This window comes from Brassica napus, chromosome C9 (assembly GCF_020379485.1).
Source record: "Brassica napus cultivar Da-Ae chromosome C9, Da-Ae, whole genome shotgun sequence".
NCBI lineage: Eukaryota > Viridiplantae > Streptophyta > Magnoliopsida > Brassicales > Brassicaceae > Brassica > Brassica napus.
In genome coordinates, this window is record NC_063452.1 from 17,792,242 (window position 1) to 17,814,919 (window position 22,678).

Sequence of the window (22,678 nt, forward strand, 5' to 3'; positions counted from 1 at the left end):
TTTTAAACTATTATTAGAGTAATTTTCAAATTATCCCTATATTATTTAGTGTATATTTTTATGTTTCGTAGAATTCAAATGTGGTTTTACTAAATATTATCAAAACATATTAAAATTTTAAGAAAAATAGTGATAATTTCATTGTGAATATAAAACCAACAAAATAATGTTTAGTTTGTACTTATCTAAAATGCATATTTAGATAAATTATTAATTTATGGTTTTAAAGAGACCATATATTTACGTAGAGCTTTTTAAAAAAATATATATATTATCTTATTATTTTATTAGTTGTGTCATATTGAATCGGCCCGACTTGAACCAAAAAAATTTATTAATTTATAGTGTTTATTAATTTGTCGAGTATTAATTTATATAATTTCTACGGTATTAAGTTTTGCCCAACACTGGTCCAGTTGACAAAATCATCTAATTTAGGCGACAAAACAGATTTTGATATTTCATAAATTATCCAATTTAACAGAAGTTTGCCCAACCAACCGAAATAAATCAAAACTGACCGATTTATTTGAAATTAAACCAAAATCACACGTATACATAAAGTTCGGTAACAAATTTCAAATCGCAAAGTAACCAAAATCAACCATTGTTCTTAAGGCTTGACAATACCCGAAGAATCAAACTGAACCCGACTCAAAAGAGTTGAACCGAACCCAAACCAAAGTCAATAAAATATCTGAACAGATCTAAAATTTTGGTATCTTAAGGATCAGATCCGAATCCAAACCAGAAACAAAATATTTTGCATACTCAAAAATATTTGAACTACAACTATACATTTGAATATATTAATTATCTTTTCACATCCAAAAAATACTTGGAAATTTCTAAAATACATAAAAATTCCAAAAATATGAAAAATTAAATATATAAATATCTAAAATACTCAAAAACCCCAAAAATACCCTAAATATCTACTAATTGTTCACCCAAATATCCAAAACCAACCATTTTTATGCTAATTTTAGATATTTAGAATATAATATTCAGATTTATATGTTGTAAATTATTTTTATTTTTTATTTAAGGTTGTTAAAGTATATTTGCAATTTTAAAATTTGTTTACATAATTTAAACGGGTATCTGAACTCGAACCAAACCTGGAATGATCCGAACCAAAATTTCTAAATAACCGAATGGGATTTCCCACTTTAAATCACTAGCCCCGAAAACCTAAAATCTGAATCAATCTGAACCAAACCCAATTGAGAACCCTATTGCCCACTCCTAATTGTTTTGTTCGGTTCACTTGAGTAGATTCAAATCCGAAATAATCGATGCAACTATTTTTGTTGGTTTGACACAACCTTGCTATTTGTGTCAAAGAAAATAAAAGTGAGTTTATCGCGCTTTATTGGAGAATACTCAACATGAATTTTTTAGTTCATGTGCAAATGTAGGCATGTAAAAATATAAAAAATTAACTATGAGTATCTCAAAATAATGAGAACTCCGTACTAAGTATTTCATTTGAGATATTTTAGCATAACGTTTTCATCATTTTTAAATACACAAACCATTTTTTCATAATATTTCTCTTATGAATGTATTTTGAGAAGTTGTGTGAGATACCCTCTATGAATATGTTCTTAGATGTCTGCGCATAGTTTGTGGTTTTTTAAAATTAGATTAGAATATGGTAAAACGTTAGACTGACATTGCGTCTAGGTTTAGTCTCGTCTATTTAAGCAGTTTTATCTGCTTCTTTGATAGTGTTTCAAACAAAATCTGCTTCTTTGATTTTCAGTTATAAAATTGAGTCCATTGCACAGAAAATAAGGGTCAAACCCAACTTAAAATGGTGTTAATGACACAGATGACCCTATGCCTCATGTATTTAATAAAATAATAATTATGTATATATATACACGATAAAGATTAAAAAATTGTTCACAAACATTGATTTATTCTCTCACTGCTATAAGTCTATAACTATCTTCTTCATCTTAACAAAACGAAAAAATATGTTTAATCACATTCATTCACCATCAGAAACCAAAAAAATATTTTCCGTTATCTTTCCCGAAGCTCGTCATTTTTTTTGTTCCTCAACATCTGAAGATTTTCAGGTCGAGTCAAACGTAACAAAACGAATGTGAAAAACAAATTTAGTCAAATGAAACTTTTTGAACAATAATTAGAAAAAATCTAGAAAGAAATTTTAATAGGATCATATATGTATATATATAAATATGTCATAAAACAGATGAAGCTAATAATCAAAGCATACGAAAAAACAATTTGATGAAAACAAAAAAAAAATAAACAATTGAAGAACTGGATGAGAAAATCACTTTCCATGGTTTTAGTAATCGTAAATCAATAGCTGAAGAAGAAAGGGAAAGTGTATGAGCACTAAGTAACTCTATTATCTTTGTTAGGGTAGAGAATAAATTAGTATCTAGTTCATATGTAAGTTAGCATGGTTATATTTTCACTTATATATATGGATCATTTTTAAATTAGAATTGTTTTGTTATAATTTACCTGGATAATTTACATGTTAGCTGGTATTTAATTTATATTTATCGGCTATTTGATCAATTGATGGTTGTTATTTTGTATCATTTCGGATAAACAAAAAATTAACTGTCTAGTAAAAACAAAATTATTAGATTTACGTGTTCAGCTAAACATAGAATTAAATCTTTAACAAATCGCAATATATACGATTAAAATGGTTGTTTAGCCGGGTATAACTTTACAAGTATGACTATTTTTAATATTAGCTTTCATTCCCAAACAACATACAATTCCTATTTCTCACGGCGACGCCACTGACGTTGTGATTCTTCGCCAAATCCGACGTCTCCACCGAAAATGTGGTTTACACCTCCCACCTACTCACCTCCGTCTACCTATGATTCCCTTTCACTGCTCCTTACTCTCTGTGGCAAAACTCAACCGTTGACTACAACCTTAGTCTTATAATTCGAACACGTTTCTTGTTGTTCTCTCTTCTCTTCCCATGTACTCGGTGTAAGAGCTATAGCTATTAGAGGAAGACTTCTCCATCAGTGTAGTTAACATTGCCTTTTAGATCTAACATGAACCAGAGAACAAAATTAAGAAACGAAAGAAGAGTTTTAAAGAAAGAGAAAAAAACCCAGAAGAATTAAGTAAAAATGACTTTTCCGGTTTTTCCAAAAAAATTAAGCAATCTTTTCAAAAAAAGGAGAGAAAAAAAATCACTGTTCATTTAAATGATGTAGAGATATATTGAAATAAATGAACACATCATCTTGTTTCATGGCAATGGAGATAAGAGAGACATATATTTGGTTTTACACCACAAAAATAAGAAAGAGAGCGTTGAATCAAGTAAAAGATTAAATATTTTAAAAAATATCTTGAAGTTACGTGAAAAATGGTTTATAGCATAGAATTTTTGTTTTAGAATATTAAGGGTAGAATGGCTATTAAGAAAAAAACAGCTCTAGATTTTGTACCACATTGTCTCTAGATCTTCCAATGCACCAAACATTCCAAACAAAAATTACATTTTTATTATTTTTCAGAAGTCTAGAAATTAAAGATCTTTTTGTACTAGATTTTGTTAAATCCGTTAAACTTTAAAATAATTTTGTATCGTGCAGAAACTAAATTCTATAACTATTTTGCAAATTTATGGCTACAATAAACTACACAGTTTGGATAAGCATCTACATAAATCATGTTTGATCTTCCAGAGGTATACTGAGTCTAGCAGCTTTCCTTTCCATCCCATGGCAACCATTTCCAACCAAGTTGCTATCAGTTCAAGTTTAATTTATAGGGGATTTTGAAACTTCATATAAAAATTAAGATGCCCTTATTATCCTGATTAAATTTACATAAGTATTTGCTTCTATATTTGTGCATGTATATATAAAGAATCTCATTTCGTGGATATAGTCTTTGAATATTGTATTGCTATAATGTATGTACTTTAAGAAATAAAATATTTAAAATGGTCACAACTTGTACATATTTACTTCATTTGGTTTAAAAGATAAGAATTAACAGATTTTAACCATACTTGGAATTAGGTAGGGAGTGTACGTATATTTGAAGTGTAGATAAATAGACGTTTAAATCAAGTTTAGAGAAACACACGCACACACAGACACAAAAGAATCAACTTGAATTTTCTGAAGTTGTGTCGTTAAAAGAGCTAAAACTTTTGCTTTAACAAATGAAATTTCTTATTTGTCTTTTGGCTCTATCGTTTTTGAATTTGACGGCCAGTTCATCACGTGTCTCTCCTCATGGTTTAAAACACAACCAACCAAAATATTTCAACATTGATATAGTAAAGACAGTGGTGGTTGGTCAGATCTGACTTCAAAACCATCCAAGCAGCCATCGACTCCGTTCCCTCTGGTAACAATAACTGGATTAAGATTCAGCTTAAACGGAATCTACTTGTATGCCCTCATCTTCACTCTTTCTTCTTTTATCACATATAGTTAAATTATGAGATGCATTACACAAGAAAAAAAAAAGAATCAAGCAATTATTTTCTTTCTTTATTCTAGTTGAGTTTACCAGTGTACGTGTGTTGATGCAGCGAAAAGATAGTGATTCCGCTGGAGAAACAAAAGATAATACTGCAGGGAAACAACCCATCAGAAGTGATAATTCAATATAATGATGCAGGAGAAGCCCATTCGTGTGGTCCGATGCTCGTTAACGCCGAGTACTTCGTTGCAATCAATGTTACATTCAAGGTCAGGGTTTAAATAATATAGTTGCTATCAAAATCCAGGTTTTAGGATACTGATTAATTCAAGCTGTGTCAATTATTTTCGTTCATAAGCTATCTTTAGATTTGTATGTCTAAAAAGCCCGTGAATAACTTTTGCAGCAGTGACTTTTCTTTTTTCCATATTGACGGATGGTGTACTTTTAAGCTCGTTTCTGTTGTAAAACAATAGATTTAGAGCCGAATGTTTCTATATTTTATTAATCATAAATTGTTCTCTTTATATAAGGGGATTACAAAATAGATGAAAGGAAAGATTACAAAACCATAAACATAAAAGAAAAGGGAAATCATATACTACAAGAAAACAGCGGCATACTGAGGGAAAAAATCGTCGGTATGTCGTCGGAATAACGCTATTCCGACGACATACCGACAAAAAAAGTCCTCGGAAATAACTCCTCAGAAATTCATCTTTCCTCGGAAATCCCTCGGAAATTTCCGACGGAATTCCGAGGAAATGAATTTCCTCGGAATATTCCGAGGACTTTTTTCGTCGGAAATTCCTCGGAATATTCCGAGGAATATGTCGTCGGAATATTCCGAGGGATACACTTCCTCGGAATATTTCCAAAATTCAAAAAAAAAATTATAAATTTATTTTTTTAAATTGAAATTCAAAAATATAAAATTAAAATTGAAATAGAAAACATATTTAAAATACAAAAAATAATAAAATAGTTTTTATAAATAAAAAAATGTTTTATAAATACAAAATTAGTTTTAATAAATATAAATATTTTTATAAATATGAAATCATCTTTTTATAAATACAAAATAGTTTTTATAAATACAAAAAATAATAAAATAGTGTTTATAAATAAAAAAAATGTTTTATAAATACAAAATTGGTTTTAATAAATATAAATATTTTTATAGATATGAAATCATCTTTTTATAAATACAAAATAGTATTTATAAATACAAAAAATAATAAAATAGTGTTTATAAATCAAAAAATGTTTTATAAATACAAAATTAATTTTAAAATATGAAATCATCTTTTATAAATCCAAAAAACGAATTTATATACAAAGAACGTTTTGTATATTTAAAAATAGTTTTTATAAATACAAAAATAAAAAAAATAGTGTTTATAAATCAAAAAAATGTTTTATAAATACAAAATTAGTTTTAATAAATATAAATATTTTTATAAATATGAAATCATCTTTTATAAATCCAAAAATCGAATTTATATACAAAAACGTTTTGTAAAATCGAATTTATATAAACGTTTTGTAAATACAAAAATAATAAACAATTTATAAAAAAAATTCTAAATCAATTCAACACAACCAAATTACAATTCTAAACCTATTACACAACAAATCACAATCCTACCCAATCACCCTAACAAAAATCTATAAAAAAACTTCTAAAATCATCAAATCTACTTAAAAACCTAACAAATAAGACGTAAGAGAGTGGGATAAGGTCCCACTACAAGAAATATGTACATTGTTAGCGCTGAAAATATGCTATATCAGATGTTTCATAGCGAATTCATAAATGCTATGTATACGGCAGCCATCATAGGTACCCCTTCTACGATAGCATTTTTTGGAATGCTATGAAATATACACATATCATAGCAATACTCCTATGATGTTATTACCTTTTACCATAACATTTATAGTTTGCTATTATCGAATGAAGATTATAATAGCATTTATCTATGAATCTTGATAATACATTTTCAGTGCCATTGAATTATATATATATATAAATTATCCGGAATGTATATTTAATTTCTTTTTAAAACATAAATTAGAACTAATTTATAATTAAATCGGTTAAGTTAACTAAAAATAATAAATTGGTATTTAATTTTATAAATTGAATTTTGGTTTACAATTACATTGGTTTACAATTACATTGGTTTACAGTTACAAATTGGTTTAGGTTTACACTAAACCAGATAAACAAAAAAAAATCTAACCCTACAAAAAATCTAACTCAGCCGCCATCAACACCACGTCCATTAAGCTTCTTCATCTTCCTTCACCACCTCAACCACCTACACGGCGTATTCTTCTTCATCCTCTCTGGCCAACCTGATCTGAGCAAGTTACGGTGATGTCTCTTCTTGTTTGCTTCTTTCTCTTTCGTCTTGTTGGAGGAGCAGAGAGGAGAAGACGAGGGCACTAGCTTCCTCTGTCATCAACCAAACCCTAAATCGATTTCAATAGACATCAATTAGCCAAATCCGAATAACTTTATTTAACCCTAAACACACAGAGATTCAAAGAATAAATGAACCCTACATCGATTTCAGCATAACAAACATCACTTACACAAATTGATTTCAGCAAGAGCAAACATTTGAGATGAGTGCTTGCCGTGAAGGAGGGAGACGTCACAGAGTAGAGATGAGTCACAGTGCTTCCTTCACAACAGCGACAGAGGCGGGGTTTCCTCAATGGGAGACCATCGTGTTCTTCTCCAACAGTTCTTCTTCTTCGATTTGTTGAAAATGGGTTGAAGTAAGAAAAGTAAAAACCTGTCGGCGAGAGGAGAAGAGAAGATGAGAAAAGTACATTAAAAATAAATAAAGTGACTAAGACTGTGCACCTTTGGATTAGAGATAATGAACAATGGAGATAGCAATCCAAGTGTGAGAAATATTGACCAATGGAGATGAAGCATGGAGATAGAGGAAGAAGCATAGATGGATCAATCTAGACCATTAGATGAGATCTAATCAACGGTTCAGATTACAATCCGCCATTTAATGAATTAACTATTAAAAATGGGGAGATTAATGATTATATTCACTTTTTAGTTTATTTTAATTTTAATTTTATATATAAAAAGATGATTATTTTAATTTTAATCTAACATGTAAAAATTTAAATATTATATATATATAAAAATTAGATTTTATGGTTTATAAAAATTAGATTTTATGGATTATAAAAAACTATGATTAAGAGTAAAGTTAGTTTTGTGATTTAAGGTTTGGATATTGGAATACGAGGTTTAGGGTTAAAGTTTAGTATTTTGGATTAAAGTTGTAAGATAATAGATTTGAAGACTAGATAAGATTTGTAGTTAAATTTTTAATAGTGTAGATTTGAAGTTTATATTTAGAGTATTGAATGTATAGTTTATGTTTGAAGTTAGGATTTGAGATATAGAATTTGATTAAAGATTAAAGATTTGTGTTTAGGAAATTATAGTTTACGATTAAGAAGATAAAATTTTGAGTTTAATTTTAAGATTTGAAGTTATAATATGAAAAGATTAGAGTTTTAAGGGTTGTCTTTAGAGTTTAGGGTTTAAAACTTTGTTTATGGTTTAAAATCTTGTTTGGGGTTTAGGGGTTCAAATAATTTTTCTTAGTGTTAGAAAAATGCTATTATATGTCTTTGATAGCATTACTGAAACCGCTTAAATAATGTCTTTGGCGCTTAAATCTAATTTTCCGTTAAGTATTGGCGGAATCAATAATTCTATCTATGATAGCATTTATCAAGCGCTATTTTACTGAAACTCTATCGTAGCGCTTATCTAGCGCTATTATATAATACATGAATATTTTAAATGATCTACGATAGCAATTTAGTAAAACGTGCTATAACAATCTGCTATCAATGTAGATTTTTTTTGTAGTGTCCTTACATGATTTGTAAAAGAATGGAAAGGATTCGCCGGAGAGATCGTCGCGAGAGAAGGTGGAGAACGCCGGAAGGAGAGAGAGATCGCCGGAGAGGAAGAAGAGAGAAATGGGGAAGAAGAGAGAAATGGGGAAGAAGATGCGGTTCGAGTTTATAAAACCTTGGGTCTGACGGATATTTTCCGTCGGAATTCCCTCAGTATTTTCAATTTCAATTTTCGCGAAATATTTGGCGGCTTGTTTGCCCGGTTAAATGAAAATATTCCGAGGAAATTCCGACGGCCACTTAAATATCCGTCGGAATTTCCTCGGAATATTTTCATTAATTCGAGGAAAAAGAATATCCTGTGCATGTATTTCTATTAATTTATATTGTTCCTCGGAATTTCCTCGGAATATTCCGAGGAAATACCGAGGAACTAGTGTTTGGGGTTTCAAAACATCAATTTTTTTTGCCGTATTTCATTTCTTATACAATTGTAATGCATACCATTGAAGATTCTTTGTATAGATGAGCATAAACCATGAAATAACAAATTTCAAAACGAATTGTAAGTATTCCCTTTACCGTTCATTAAAGTGTATAAGTGTTTCTATTATGTTGTGGGGATTTCGTTCATACAATCGGAAAAGTGTTTATTATAGGGTAATGAACAAATTTTTGACTTCATAATGAACGTAAGACACTTAATAAGGGTTATATAGGTGTTATTCAAACCGCAAAACGTTGTTTTCGGTTTAAAAACCCTATTTCCTCAGAATTTCCTCGGAATATTCCGAGGGAATTCCGAGGAAACCCTTTTCTTCCTCAGAATTTCCTCGGAATATTCCGAGGAAATTCTGAGGAACTAGTGTTTGGGGTTTCAAAATCTCGAATGTTTTTTTATAAACGGATCGATCGATGTATTTATGTCCAAAAACGCATCGATTGATCACTAAGATGGACCAAAGCGTAACAATGTGATCGATCGATGAGATTATCCCATCGATCGATCAAGGATATCAAGTGTTCCTCGGAATTTCCTCGGAATATTCCGAGGAAATTCTGAGGAACTAGTGTTTGGGGTTTCAAAATCTCGAATGTTTTTTTATAAACGGATCGATCGATGTATTTATGTCCAAAAACGCATCGATAGATCACTATGATGGACCAAAGCGTAACAATGTGATCGATCGATGAGATTATCCCATCGATCGATCAAGGATATCAAGTGTTCCTCGGAATTTCCTCGGAATATTCCGAGGAAATTCTGAGGAACTAGTGTTTGGGGTTTCAAAATCTCGAATGTTTTTTTATAAACGGATCGATCGATGTATTTATGTCCAAAAACGCATCGATCGATCACTATGATGGACCAAAGCGTAACAATGTGATCGATCGATGGGTATATGTCCAAAAATGCATCGATCGATCACTAGTTCGTCGGAATTTCCTCGGAATATTCCGACGGATTGATGTTTCCTCGGAATTCCGTCGGTATATTCCGAGGAAATTCCGAGGAAACCCAAATTTTGGGTTTCCTCGGAATTTCCTCAGAAATTCCTCGGGAAATTCCGAGGATTTCATTTTCCGTCGGAATGTCCGTCAGAATACCGATGTTTTCTTGTAGTGATAATCATATAAGAAAAAGGAAATTGAGTTTCTTTTTCTCCTAAACCGTCTCTCTCTCCTCATGTGCGGCCGCCGCCTCTCTCTTTAGGGTTTGGGCCTCTAATGGATCGGACCGGTTATGGACATCCATCAATTGATGTATAACACTTCCCCTTGGATGCCATAAGCATACATGGATTGTAATACGCTTAATGTTGCCTCATTAAAACCTTATCAGGAAAACCCAGTGGGACAAAACCATGATGAAAGAAAAAAAGTACAACACGTACTACTCCCCCTGATGTGAACCTCAGTGGAGGTCTTTCAGCCAACACATCCCAATCTGATGTGTGAGCTTCCTGAACGTGCAGGTAGGAAGTGCTTTGGTGAATAGGTCTGCTGAATTGTCACTTGATCGTACTTGGACGGCCTGGACCTCACCAGCTTTCTGAAGCTCGTGAGTGAAGAAGAACTTAGGCAATATGTGCTTCGTCCTATCACCTTTTATGTAACCGTCCTTGAGCTGAGCAATGCACGCATCATTGTCCTCATACATCACGGTTGGCTCTTTGTCCTTGGCCATCCCGCAATCAGCTCGGACGTGTTGGGTCATCGACCTCAACCAAACACACTCGCGGCTGGCCTCATGAATGGCCAAGATTTCCAAGTGATTAGATGATGTGGCCGCGATGGTTTGTTTCATGGAACGCTATGAAATGGCCGTACCTCCATGTGTAAAGACATATCCTGTCTGTGATCGTGCTTGATGTGGATCTGATAGATAACCAGCATCAGCAAAGCCAACTAAACCATCTTTGTTATGGTTAGTATAATATAGAGCCAAGTTTTTCGTTCCTTGCAGGTAACGAAGAACATGTTTTATCCCGTTCCAGTGCCTTTGGGTCGGACAGGAACTAAACCTAGATAGTAGGTTCACGGCAAAGCTTATATCAGGCCGTGTGTGAGTTGCCAAGTACATTAAAGCTCCTATGGCACTGAGATATGGCATTTCGGGACCTAGGACATCCTCATCGTCCATCTTGGGACGGAAGGGATCAGTGTCCAGGCCGAGGGATCTCACGACCATGGGACTGGTCAGTGGATGGCAATTGGCCATATTAAACCTCTTGAGTACCTTTTCTGTATAAGCCATTTGATGCACAAGGATACCATCATTTATGTACTCAAGCTGTAATCCCAAACAGAATTTCGTTTTCCCGAGATCTTTCATCTCAAATTCTTTCTTAATTCAACCATTTGGAAAATCTCTCCAGAGGTTCCAAGGATGCTCAGATCATCAACATACACTGCTATGATCACGAACCCTTGATTTTCGAATTTCTTAATGAAAATACATGGACTGATAGGGTCATTTCTATATCCCTCTTTCACTAGGTACTCACTGAGTCTATTGTACCTCATTCGTTCGGATTGTTTCAGTCCATAAAGAGATTTATTCAACTTAATACAATGTTGTTCTCGAGAACTCTCTTTGTTTTTCAATTCAATACCCTCTGGGACTTTCATATAGATTTCATTATCCAGTGGACCATATAGGTATGCGGTTACAACATCCATTAACCGTAAATTCAGACCCTCTCTCACGGCCAGACCGATTAAAAATCTGAAGGTCGTAGCATCCACCACAGGGGAGTATGTCTCCTCATAGTCTATTCCAGGTCTCTGTGAGAATCCTTGTGCAACAAGTCGTGCTTTGTATCTCACAACTTCGTCTTTTTCATTTCTCTTTCTCACAAAGACCCATTTGTATTCCACTGGTTTAATATCATGAGGTGTTCGGATTATTGGACCAAATACACCTCTTTTTCTCAGTGATTCTAACTCCACGTTTATGGCTTCTTTCCATTTAAACCAATCTGTTCGTTGCTTGCATTCATATATAGACGTGGGTTCATAATCCTCGTTATTCATAAGTTCAAGTGCTACTTCATAAGCAAATATATCATCCATGTCGACATGTTTTCTGTTCCACTGTTTCCCAGACAAGACATAGTTTATTGAGATCTCATTATTATCTGCACCATCAGTACCATGAAGCAAGGCGTCCCAAGCAAAATTATTTGGCACATCAGTGGCATCAGTACCGGTCATGTCTAAAGCCGTAGGGTCGGACGCGGCCACATCACGGGCTGGATTGGCCGCAGCCATGTCTGGTGTCTGAACAACCTCGGTTTAATTTTCTGCACCTTTCTTTGTTTTCCGAGGGTTCTTATCTTTGGAACCTATTGGTCTACCACGTTTCACACGTTGTCTAGACTCTGTAGCAACTTGATTGTGTCCTTCTTGAACATCAATTCTTATTGGTGCATTAGCAGCTGGTATATATGACTTTGCCACTCTTTTCGGGTCAGCAAAGGAATCTGGCAATTGATTAGCTAACTTTTGTAAATGAATGATCTTTTGAACTTCTAGATCACATTCTTGAGTTCGATGATCTTGCCAAGTTATGGATGTTTGATTCCATGATATTTCTTTTACCATTTTACTGCTATCTCCCCCTAATGTTGGAAGTTCGGATTCATTAAAATGACAATCCGCGTATCTGGCCTTAAACAAATCACCCGTAGTTGGCTCAAGATACTTTAAAATCGTGGGGGAATCAAATCCAACATATATCCCCATCCTCCTTTGAGGTCCCATCTTTGTTCTCTGTGGTGGAGCTATTGGAACATAAACGGCACAGCCGAATGTCCTAAGATGGGATACGTCTGGCTCATGACCCGTAAGTAATTGTAATGGGGAATACTTATGTTCACTTAATGGCCAGATGCGTATGAGCTCGGCCGCGTGAAGGACCGCATGTCTCCACGCTGAGACTGGAAGTCTCGACCTCATGAGTAATGGTTGAGCTATGAGCTGTATGCGTTTTATAAATGATTCGGCCAAGCCGTTCTGTGTATGTACATGTGCCACAGAGTGTTCTACACTTACCCCCATGGACATACAGTAATCATTAAACGATTGGGAAGTGAACTCACCAGCATTGTCTAGACGTATAGTCTTTAATGAAAAATCTGGAAAATGAGCTCGTAATCTAATTATCTGAACAAGCAACCTGGAAAATGCCAAGTTTCTGGTCGACAGGAGATAGACATGCGACCATCTAGTGGACGCATCTATGAGGACCATGAAATATCAAAATGTCCCACAAGGTGGGTGAATTGGTCCACATATGTTTCCTTGTATCCTTTCCAGAAAGTTTATAGTCCCTTTAGTGACTTTAACTGGTGATGGCCTAGAAATGAGTTTCCCTTGGGAACAAGCAACACACGATAGGTGCTTAGGGATAATTCGTTTCTCTTTAAGGGAATGACCGTTTGAGTTCAGGATCAGTTTACACATCATGGTCGAACCGGGATGGCCAAGCCAGTCGTGCCATAAAGTGAAGTTGTCGATTGCCTCTTTGTTAAAAGTGGCATTGGCCTCGATCATACTGACTTTAGTATGGTAAAGACCAGTAGATAGTGCGGTATGGATTCTAAGACTTTCTTATTGCCATGGACGATTTCAAAGATTTGAAGAGATTCTTTGTTTCCTTCGCCCTTGGTTTCAATATGAAATCCATTCATACGAATGTTTTTAAAGCTTAATAGACTTCTCTTAGAGTTGGGTGAATACAAGGCATCTGATATCTCAAGATGTGTACCCATAGGCAACAGGATATTGGCCTGACCGTGCCCCTCTATGAGACTAGCAATACCCGCAATGGTGGAGATGGTGGTATTTTTCAGAGTTAGGTTAATGAAGTATCTCTTATCTTTTAAGATCGTGTGGCTTGATCCACTGTCCACAACGAGTACATCCTTGTTCTCGTTCATTTCTAAAACAAGATTCAAAAGGATGCTACTTAGAGACTTCATATATAAAATCATTTCATTTCTTATTAAGTTTTCAAGTTCAAAGAAATGACAACATAGAAACACCAAAACATAGAATTTTAGATTACAAATGTCGAAATCAATCTTCAGTCTTTAAGACAATCTGAAGTTTCATAATCCATAAGATTGTCCTTCTCATGATCGAAGTCTTTTTCATTGTCTTGATAGATCATGTGGGCTTCAGGATTCTTCCCTTTCAAACTCTCTCGATAGAGATCAACTAGATGCTTGGGAGTCCTACAAGTCTTAGCCCAATGATTGCCCATACCACATCTATGGCACACTGATTTACTTGAGTTGGTCGAGTGTTGAGGTTTGAACGAAGATCCATGGCCGCGACCATGGCCTCTTCCAAATGAGCCACGATCATGCCCATGATCTTGTCCATTATGATTCCCTCGTCTGCGGCCAAAGGAACTTCGGCCATGGCCACGGCCACGTCCATTTCTACTTCCTCGACCACGGCCATGATAGCCGCTTCTTTGGACATGGTGGGACTCTTTATTCTCCTCAGTAATGTGTGCTTCAGGTGGTGCTGCTGAGCCAACAGGTCTCATCTCACTGTTTCTCATTAATAATTCATTATTCTGCTCAGCAAGCAAGAGACAAGAAATAAGATCAGCATAGGTCTTAAAACCTTTCTCACGGTATTGTTGTTATAACAGCACATTGCTTGTGTGGAAAGTGGAAAAAGTTTTCTCAAGCATATCCTCATCCGTATTACTTTTACCACACAATTTCAATTTTGAAACGATCTTAAACATGGCCGAGTTGTACTCGTCCACGGACTTATAGTCTTGGATTCTTAGATCTCTCCAATCAGACCGAGCCTTAGGTAAGATCACTTTTCTCTGGTGATCATATCTCGATTTCAATTCGTTCCAAAGATCTAGTGGATTCTCAATGGTTAGATATTGATCCTTGAGACTCTCAGCTTGATGATGACGAATGATCATGATGGCTCTATAACGATCCTTCTCATTAGGATTACTTTCCTCGGTGATACATTCACCGAGACCCTTGGATTTCAAGATGATCTTAGCATCAAGCGCCCACTGAAGGTAATTGTCTCCAGATAGATTAAGGGCAGCGAAATCAAGGTTGTTGATTTTCGACATCTGAAATGATAGATTAATATTTTAGATCTTTAGTAATAGTTTTTAAGTTTAAACGATTAGGGTTTTTAGGTTCAAACAATCAAACAATGTCTCACAGCCAAGATCTATGCCTTACGGCCAATGAGTAAGCCGCACGGCCAAGTTAAGCCACACAGCTATGGATGCATTCAGTTCACTCTTGTGCATTTAGTTTGTGGTGTAATTGCAATCCTAACATGGTTTCTATCAGTTCATACATGATGCAATCAAAACACACAAACATTCGGCCAAGCGAAAGAACAAACCACATGGCTATTTGATTTGATTCAATGCCAATCCTAGAATAAGTTCTAAGTATAATTGCAATCAATCAGTTGTGGTCAGGTTTATATATGAATGCAGCAAGGCCACACGGCCACGGGTTATGATCTATAACAATTGACCTAGAATGTATCAAGGCCACACGGCCACAATCCAATTTCGATTTCAAAATAATTCAGACTAGGTTATTTATGGTTTCAGTTTAAACAAGACAAATTCAGATTCAAGTTTAAACAATCCTAATCAATAGTTCTAGGTGATCAATCAATGTTCAAATTCCAAACAATACAAATCGATTTTTTTCAGATTAGGGTTTTGGGAATTTGATTTGATCTTAGTTCAAATGAGTTTAATTTTGAGATTCAAAACCTTCAAGGTTCTGATTTTAATTGATCAATGGATCAAATCTCGATTTTTAGGGTTTGGGAACTTATAGAGCTTCGATTTACTCATAGGGGATTGATCTATTATCCTATGGCTTTCATCTTTTAGAGATTAGGTTTTTAGGGTTTCAATCTTTACAAAACAGCCAAATTCGATTTCATGTTTTCAGAATTCGAATTACCTTTAGGTTTTGAAGATTGTAGAACTGGACCACCAAGAGAACCTCGAGCTGGACGATCGGACGCGAGCTGGAATAGGACGCGTCTGATCGGGAACGCGAGCAAGCTGCTTCCTATCGGGAACGCGCGTCTACGAGCTGGAGCGGAGATCGTCGGATGCGAGCTGGTCCTTCGGGAACACGAGCTGGCTGAGATCGTCGGAGTGCTGAGCTGAGACGGAACATGGAACGCCTCGGGTTAGGGTTCGTCGGGTTAGGATCGCCGCCGGTTTGGGGTTAGGATTTTAGGGTTTTGGTTTTGGCTCAGGGTGTTTAAGAGTTTCGCGCTGATAACGTGTTGTGAAACAATAGATTTAGAGCTGAATGTTTCTATATTTTATTAATCATAAAGTGTTCCCTTTATATAAGGGGATTACAAGATAGATAAAAGAAAAGATTACAAATCATAAACATAAAGGAAAAGAGAAATCCTAATCATATAAGGAAAAGGAAATTGAATTTCCTTTTCTCCTAAACCGTCTCTCTCTCCTCATGTGCGGCCGCCGCCTCTCTCTCTAGGGTTTGGGCCTCTAATGGATCGGACCGGTTATGGACATCCATCAAATGATTTATAACAGTTTCATTTTTTTATGGAGACTATTTGGATTAATTAACTTTTATACGTGTGATATCATATGAAATAATTCTTGTATAATATTGTGAAACTGGCATCTTGTTCAGAGCTGGGTTGGCGGGTCAACCCGCTCCGCCTGACCCGCAGGTCGACTAGTTTTTTCTACTCAAAATTCCAACCCGCATGACCCACGAAGAAAAAATGATATACCCGCACCCGCTCCGCTGAGATTTGCGGGTAATCCACGGGACCCACGGGTAATCCGCGGGACCCACGGGTAATATTAAATTTAATAAAATAATTATTTTTATTATATATTAATTATTTTTTATAAAAAATAATATAAATTATATAGTTATATTTTAAATTATATAATTTAAAAAGTATTTTTTATATTTTTACAAAAAAAAAATTATTTTTTTATTTTACAATTTTTTTATTTTTATTTTGCTTGTTGGATGGTAACCGCGACTCAAATTTGATCGACCCGCATCCGCCCCACTTAAAATGAACTCAACCCGCACCCGCACCCGCATGTTGAACTTTTGCAATCGGCCGACCCGCACCCGTCCCGCGGCGGGTCAAACGGGGCGGGACCCGCGGATAATGACTCATATTCCCAGCACTAATCTTGTTTGCGCAGAATTCTTATAACAATATAACATCATCACTAGTACCATATAAAGAGGTAAAGGTAGCTCCATCAATTGTACTAATGGTGGACAAGGCGTGGTTCTATGGCTGCAGTTTCATCAGTGTCCAAGACACACTGACTGACTTTGTCGGCCGTCACTACTTCAAAAACTGTTACATCGAAGGAGCCATTGATTTTATATGGGGAGGAGGCCAATCTATATACGAAGTAATTTCATATATATATATATATCTTTCATAAATTTTGGTTGCGTATAGAGATGTTTAGAATATTGTCTTACATAAATTAGACCTTATCGGCCCATAATTGCCAAAGGAATTACTATATGGAAAATGTATTTGTTTCTCGATGTAGAAATGCGTGATATATGTTAAAGGAATGACCAGAAATGAAATGGTGGAAGGCGGAGCAATGTTACCGGGATTCATAACCGCACAAGGGAGGCAAAGCGAGCAAGACACAAGTGGATTTGTGTTCAAATACTGCGCGATTAAAGGAGATGGTACGGCGTTCTTGGGAAGAGCTTACCGAGGCTACTCTAGAGTTGTCTTTTATGCAACCAGCATGTCTAATGTCATTGTTCCTCAAGGATGGGACGCTTGGCTTAATAAAGGCGAAGAGTACATATGCTTATTCTCTTTTATTTTATATTAAATTAATGCGTATAGATACGAGAAAGCCTCTCAAGTTCACTAGGAAGGTAACAGTTGGTGATAAAGAGGTAACGATTCAGAATGCGTATGATCTCCTGTTCAAACATTGCTCAACATGTGGAATGTTAACACATGAGAAAGAGTATTGCCTTTCGGTAAAAGAGGAGCGTAGGGTTCAATTTCCTACGGAACGAACTGGTGTCTTTGCACGGGTTCAGGTACCACAGGGACAGAATGATCGTCAGCCATTGCTGAGGAGTGTGAGTCTTCATGATAGAGAGCATGATCGGCAGGTTGATGCACTTACCGCTCGACATGCCGGGGGTCAAAGAGCTCGCGAGAACAGAGATAGATACCAGGGGTCGCAGGTGAACCAGTACAGGGGCCACAACAACAGCAAACATGATTCTCACTCGGATAGGGTCATTAGAGCTCGCGATGAGAGGCCCCGTTGTAATCGATATGGTGGTTCTTGTTTTGGAGCTAAACCATATGGTCGTTTTGGTATGGAGGAGGCAACTTGGAGAGTGAAGGCGAAGGAGAAGGTGAGTGAGGGTTCAGGCTCCATGGCTGTTGTTCCCTTCGAGAAAAAGCTACACCACAAGCCTCTCTTGATTACCGAGCACAAAGATTCTACGAACGTGTTCCATAGGAGTGGAGGAGAGCACAGTGATAAGGGTCAGCTGAGATGGAGAGAAAAAATAAAGGAGAATGGCAGGGTGGAGTCTAGCTCCATGGATGTTGTTCCCTACGAGCACACACCATATAATAAACCTCATTCGATCAGTGATGATAGGCCTTACCGGAGCAAGGATCAGAAGAGCAGAGGAGAGCATAGTGGGAAGAGATTGGCGAGTGCTATTGTCACCCCATTGAGACAACCACCTTCCATGGAGGATAATGTTACGGTTCGATGCAACCCGAATCGCTCTCTAACATTTTCTCCACAAGGCTCAGCAAACGTGATAGAGAATGATCAAATGATTGGTGCCTTAAATGATATGGATTTGGTGGAACCGTTTGAAGGCGCCATGATGGAGTGCGATGATCATGCTGATGATTTGCTGGGACAAGACCTCATGGAATTGGAGGAGAAGGGGCAGTCTTCGCAAGTGGCTGAATCTTCTCGAGCTAAGGCAAGCACCAAGGAGACAAAGCTATCAAAGAGTGGTTAGAAAGGGAGTTCCCCTTTGGGCATTCAAACGAAGAAAATGAAGTTCCTTCATCGGGGTTCTCCACGTATGAGATCAACTAAGTCATCTCGACACATTTCGAAAGGCGAGAAAGAAAGAGAGAGCCGTTTACGACGTGATTCAAAGCGCTTACGAGTGGGTACGATTTGTGATGATGTGATGGATTCCAAAAATCCATCCAAAAAGCATCTATGAAGACGCTCAGTTGGAACTGTCGAGGGATTGGAAACGACTTTACAGTTCGACGCCTTACGGAGATGTGCCAGAAGCATCGCCCATGACTAGTATTTCCTTCTGAAACGAAGAATAGGAGGCTGCTGTTGCAAAATATTCAGACCGACTTAGGATTTGATCAGTTGTTTACCGTTGAGCCACTTGGTCTCAGCGGAGGTTTAGCTCTTTTCTCTATGGATGAATTTCAAGTTAATGTTTTATTTTCAAATAACAGAATGATTGACATTGAGGCAGTCATTGATGGAATAAAAGTCTTTATGACGTTTGTTTATGGGGAACGAAGAGATCAGGTTTGAGATCCTGTTTCAGAACGAAGAGATCAGGTTTGGGAACGTCTTACGCGTTTCTCAACAACACGAAATGGAACATGGTTCATGATAGATGATTTTAATGAAATAATGAACCACAACGAGAAAGAGGGTGGCAGAAGAAGATCTGATAGATCTTTCTTACCTTTCAAGCAGATGCTTAGTGATTGCGGTATGTTGGATTTTCCATTTACTGGAAATACGCTTTCTTGGGTTGGAAAGAGGACAGGTGGAGCAACTGTTAGATGCCGTTTAGATAGAGCGGTGGGGAATGAAGATTGGCATGAGAAGTTTCCACATACAGCTAGCAAGTATCTAAGGCTCTGGGGTTCGGACCATCGTCCAATCCTAGCAGATATTCTCTCTAAACCAGTGAGAAAGAAAAAGAAATTCAAATTTGATAAACGTTGGTTGGATAATGAGGAACTACGTCAAGTCATCAGTGAGGGATAGAGATCAGAGGATGTTCCTCCTGATGCGAACATAATGGAACATATTGCTAGCTGTCGAAAAGCTTTGAGTCAGTGGAGGAGACAGAATAATGTGAATTCAGAAAAACTAGTGGAAGAGCTTAAGGAAAAGGTGGAAGATCTATACTCGAATGATGATGCTACTACCGAGGAAATAGCAGATGCTCTGAAAGAACTATCTACTGCTCTTAAGGCAGAAGAGATGTTTTGGAGATAGAAGAGCAGGGTTCTTTGGTTAAGGGAAGGTGACAGAAATTCAAAATACTTCCATGCGCTGGTGAAACAACGAAGGGCAAGAAATAGGATCACACAACTTCTAGATGACAATGGAAATGTGGTGGAGGATGAAGAAGGATTAGTAGCCATTGCTACTAGTTATTTCAGACAAATTTTCGAGTCTTCAAATCCGGAAGATATAGCTGATGCATTGGAAAATGTCTCGACAACGATAACTGGGGCAATAAATGAGGATCTTACAACTCCAGTAACTGAATGGGAAGTTAAAGCAATGTTCGCCATGTATCCAGAGAAAGCCCCAGGACCAGATGGGATGACAGCCCTATTTTATCCGAAGTTTTGGGATATTGTCAAAGAGGATTTAACTCGTATGGTTAATCAGTTTCTTTTTGACGGAACAATGGCTCAAGGGCTAAATGACACCAATATCTGCCTAATTCCTAAAACGGATAAGACCAACGAAATGACAAAGTTTAGACCGATCAGCCTATGTAACGTCAGCTACAAGATTATATCTAAGGTCTTATGCCAAAGATTAAAGAAGATTCTCCATAACGAATGTCTGAAACCCAGTCAGCCTTTGTTGCGGGTAGACAAATTACAGATAATATAATGATAGCCCAGGAGATGTTCCACGCACTGAGAACAAAGCTAGCTGGGAGAGTCAAGAGAATGGCCATTAAAACGGATATGAGTAAAGCGTATGATAGAATGGAATGGTCTTTCATTGAGGCGGTTATGCAGAAGATGGGTTTCTCAGAGATTTGGATTGGCTGGATTATGCGATGCATCACCTCGGTTAAGTATAAAGTCCTGATGAACGGGGAACCAAGGGGAAATATTGTTCCAGGGAGAGGTTTACGTCAAGGAGATCCTTTGTCTCCTTTCATATTTATTTTATGAACAGAAGCGCTCGTTAGCCTTCTAAATCATGCAGAGAATCAAGGGAAGATAACGGGGATGAGAGTCGCACGCGCTAGCCCCTTGGTATCGCACCTTCTCTTTGCTGATGATAGCTTTTTCTTCTGTAAGGCGGAGCCCCGTGAATGTGAAGAAGTTATGAAAGTAGTCGGCAAGTATGGAAAAGCGTCAGGTCAATGTATTAATTTTGATAAATCTTTATTATTCTTTAGTAAGAGGATTGCAGTGAATGATAGACAGCAAATCAAAGACACTCTTGGAATCCATAATGAAGGGGGAATGGGAACATACTTGGGAATACCAGAGGATATTAGCGGATCTAGGTGCAAGCTCTTCGCTTTCCTAAAAGAAAAACTATTACATAGAGTGAATGGTTGGACAGTGAGATGGCTATCGAAAGGAGGGAAGGAAGTTTTGCTCAAATCTATTCTCCTAGCTCTTCCCACATATGTCATGTTAAGATTTTTACTCCTTTTGGAGATTTGCGAGAACCTTGCAAGTGCCATAACACAATTCTGGTGGGGCTCAAACCCACCAAAACGAGGGATTCACTGGGCTAAATGGGAAAAGATGTGTGCTCCCAGAGAGGAAGGTGGAGTTGGATTCCGCATGATCCATGAATTTAATTTAGCTCTGCTAGCAAAGCAGCTATGGCGTCTTGTTCAATACCCGGATTCATTAGTAGCGAGAGTACTTAAGGGAATATATTACCGTCTCAGTTCGCTCATGCGAATTGCTGCGGTGGATAACCCATCTTATGTGTGGACGAGTATTTCAGCGGCGAAGAAGCTTTTACTTTTGGGTATCAGGAGTAAAGTGCATTTAGGATATGAAATCAATGTCTGGCAGGATCCATGGATTCCCGACCCAGGGCCCCAGTGGTAAATCCGAAGATGCTTGTAAGTAGCCTTATTAAATTTGAATCAAAGGAATGGGACGCTCGGATACTGGCACAGTATGTTGATCAAGAGGATATACAGTTGATTATGAGTTTGACCATAAGCCCGACCCATCGAATGGATTCTTTCTGGTGGAGTTACACTAAAAATGGCCAATACACTGTTAAGTCTGGGTATTGGGTTGCTACAAATATTTTGAAGGCAGAGGAGGAAACAGAAGTTTTACAGCCTATCATAACGGAACTTCAAGCCTTTGCTTGGAAAGTGAACGCACCTCAGAAAATTCGTCATCTTATATGGCAATTAATTTTAGGGCAGGTAGCAGTAACAAGGAATTTAATACCTCGGAATATGCGGTGTGATAACTACTGCCCAAGATGTGGAGAGCCAGAGGAAAATGTTACCCATGCGATCTTTGAATGTCCCCCGAGCATTACAAGCATGGGAGCTATCATCAACGCCGTCAAGTTTCCACGTTTTCCCTATATCAAGTATGTACGCTAATATGAATTATCTTTTCTGGAGGAAGAATACAATTAGGAGGCCAGAAGATGAAAGAGACCATTACCCCTTGATAATATGGTACATCTGGAAGGCGAGGAATGATAAGCTATTTAGGAGGATAGATAGGGACCCTTAGG

General features: G+C 36.7%; 1 protein-coding gene and 1 long non-coding RNA gene across 2 annotated transcripts; one reads left to right on the top strand and one right to left on the bottom strand.

Moving 5' to 3' along the window:
- Positions 1–6,566: 6,566 nt before the first annotated feature.
- On the bottom strand, positions 6,567–8,378 carry LOC125592384. The gene is made up of 2 exons (XR_007328325.1): positions 7,063–8,378; positions 6,567–6,939 (listed from the first exon to the last, which is right to left on the bottom strand). It is a non-coding gene; the product is annotated as an uncharacterized LOC125592384 (long non-coding RNA).
- An 11,618-nt stretch (positions 8,379–19,996) lies between these two features.
- LOC125592503 lies at positions 19,997–22,023 on the top strand. The gene is made up of 4 exons (XM_048767708.1): positions 19,997–20,184; positions 20,272–20,737; positions 20,791–21,020; positions 21,351–22,023. The coding sequence occupies exons 1-4, from the start codon at positions 19,997–19,999 to the stop codon at positions 22,021–22,023; spliced, it is 1,557 nt and encodes a 518-aa protein (XP_048623665.1).
- Positions 22,024–22,678: the final 655 nt, after the last annotated feature.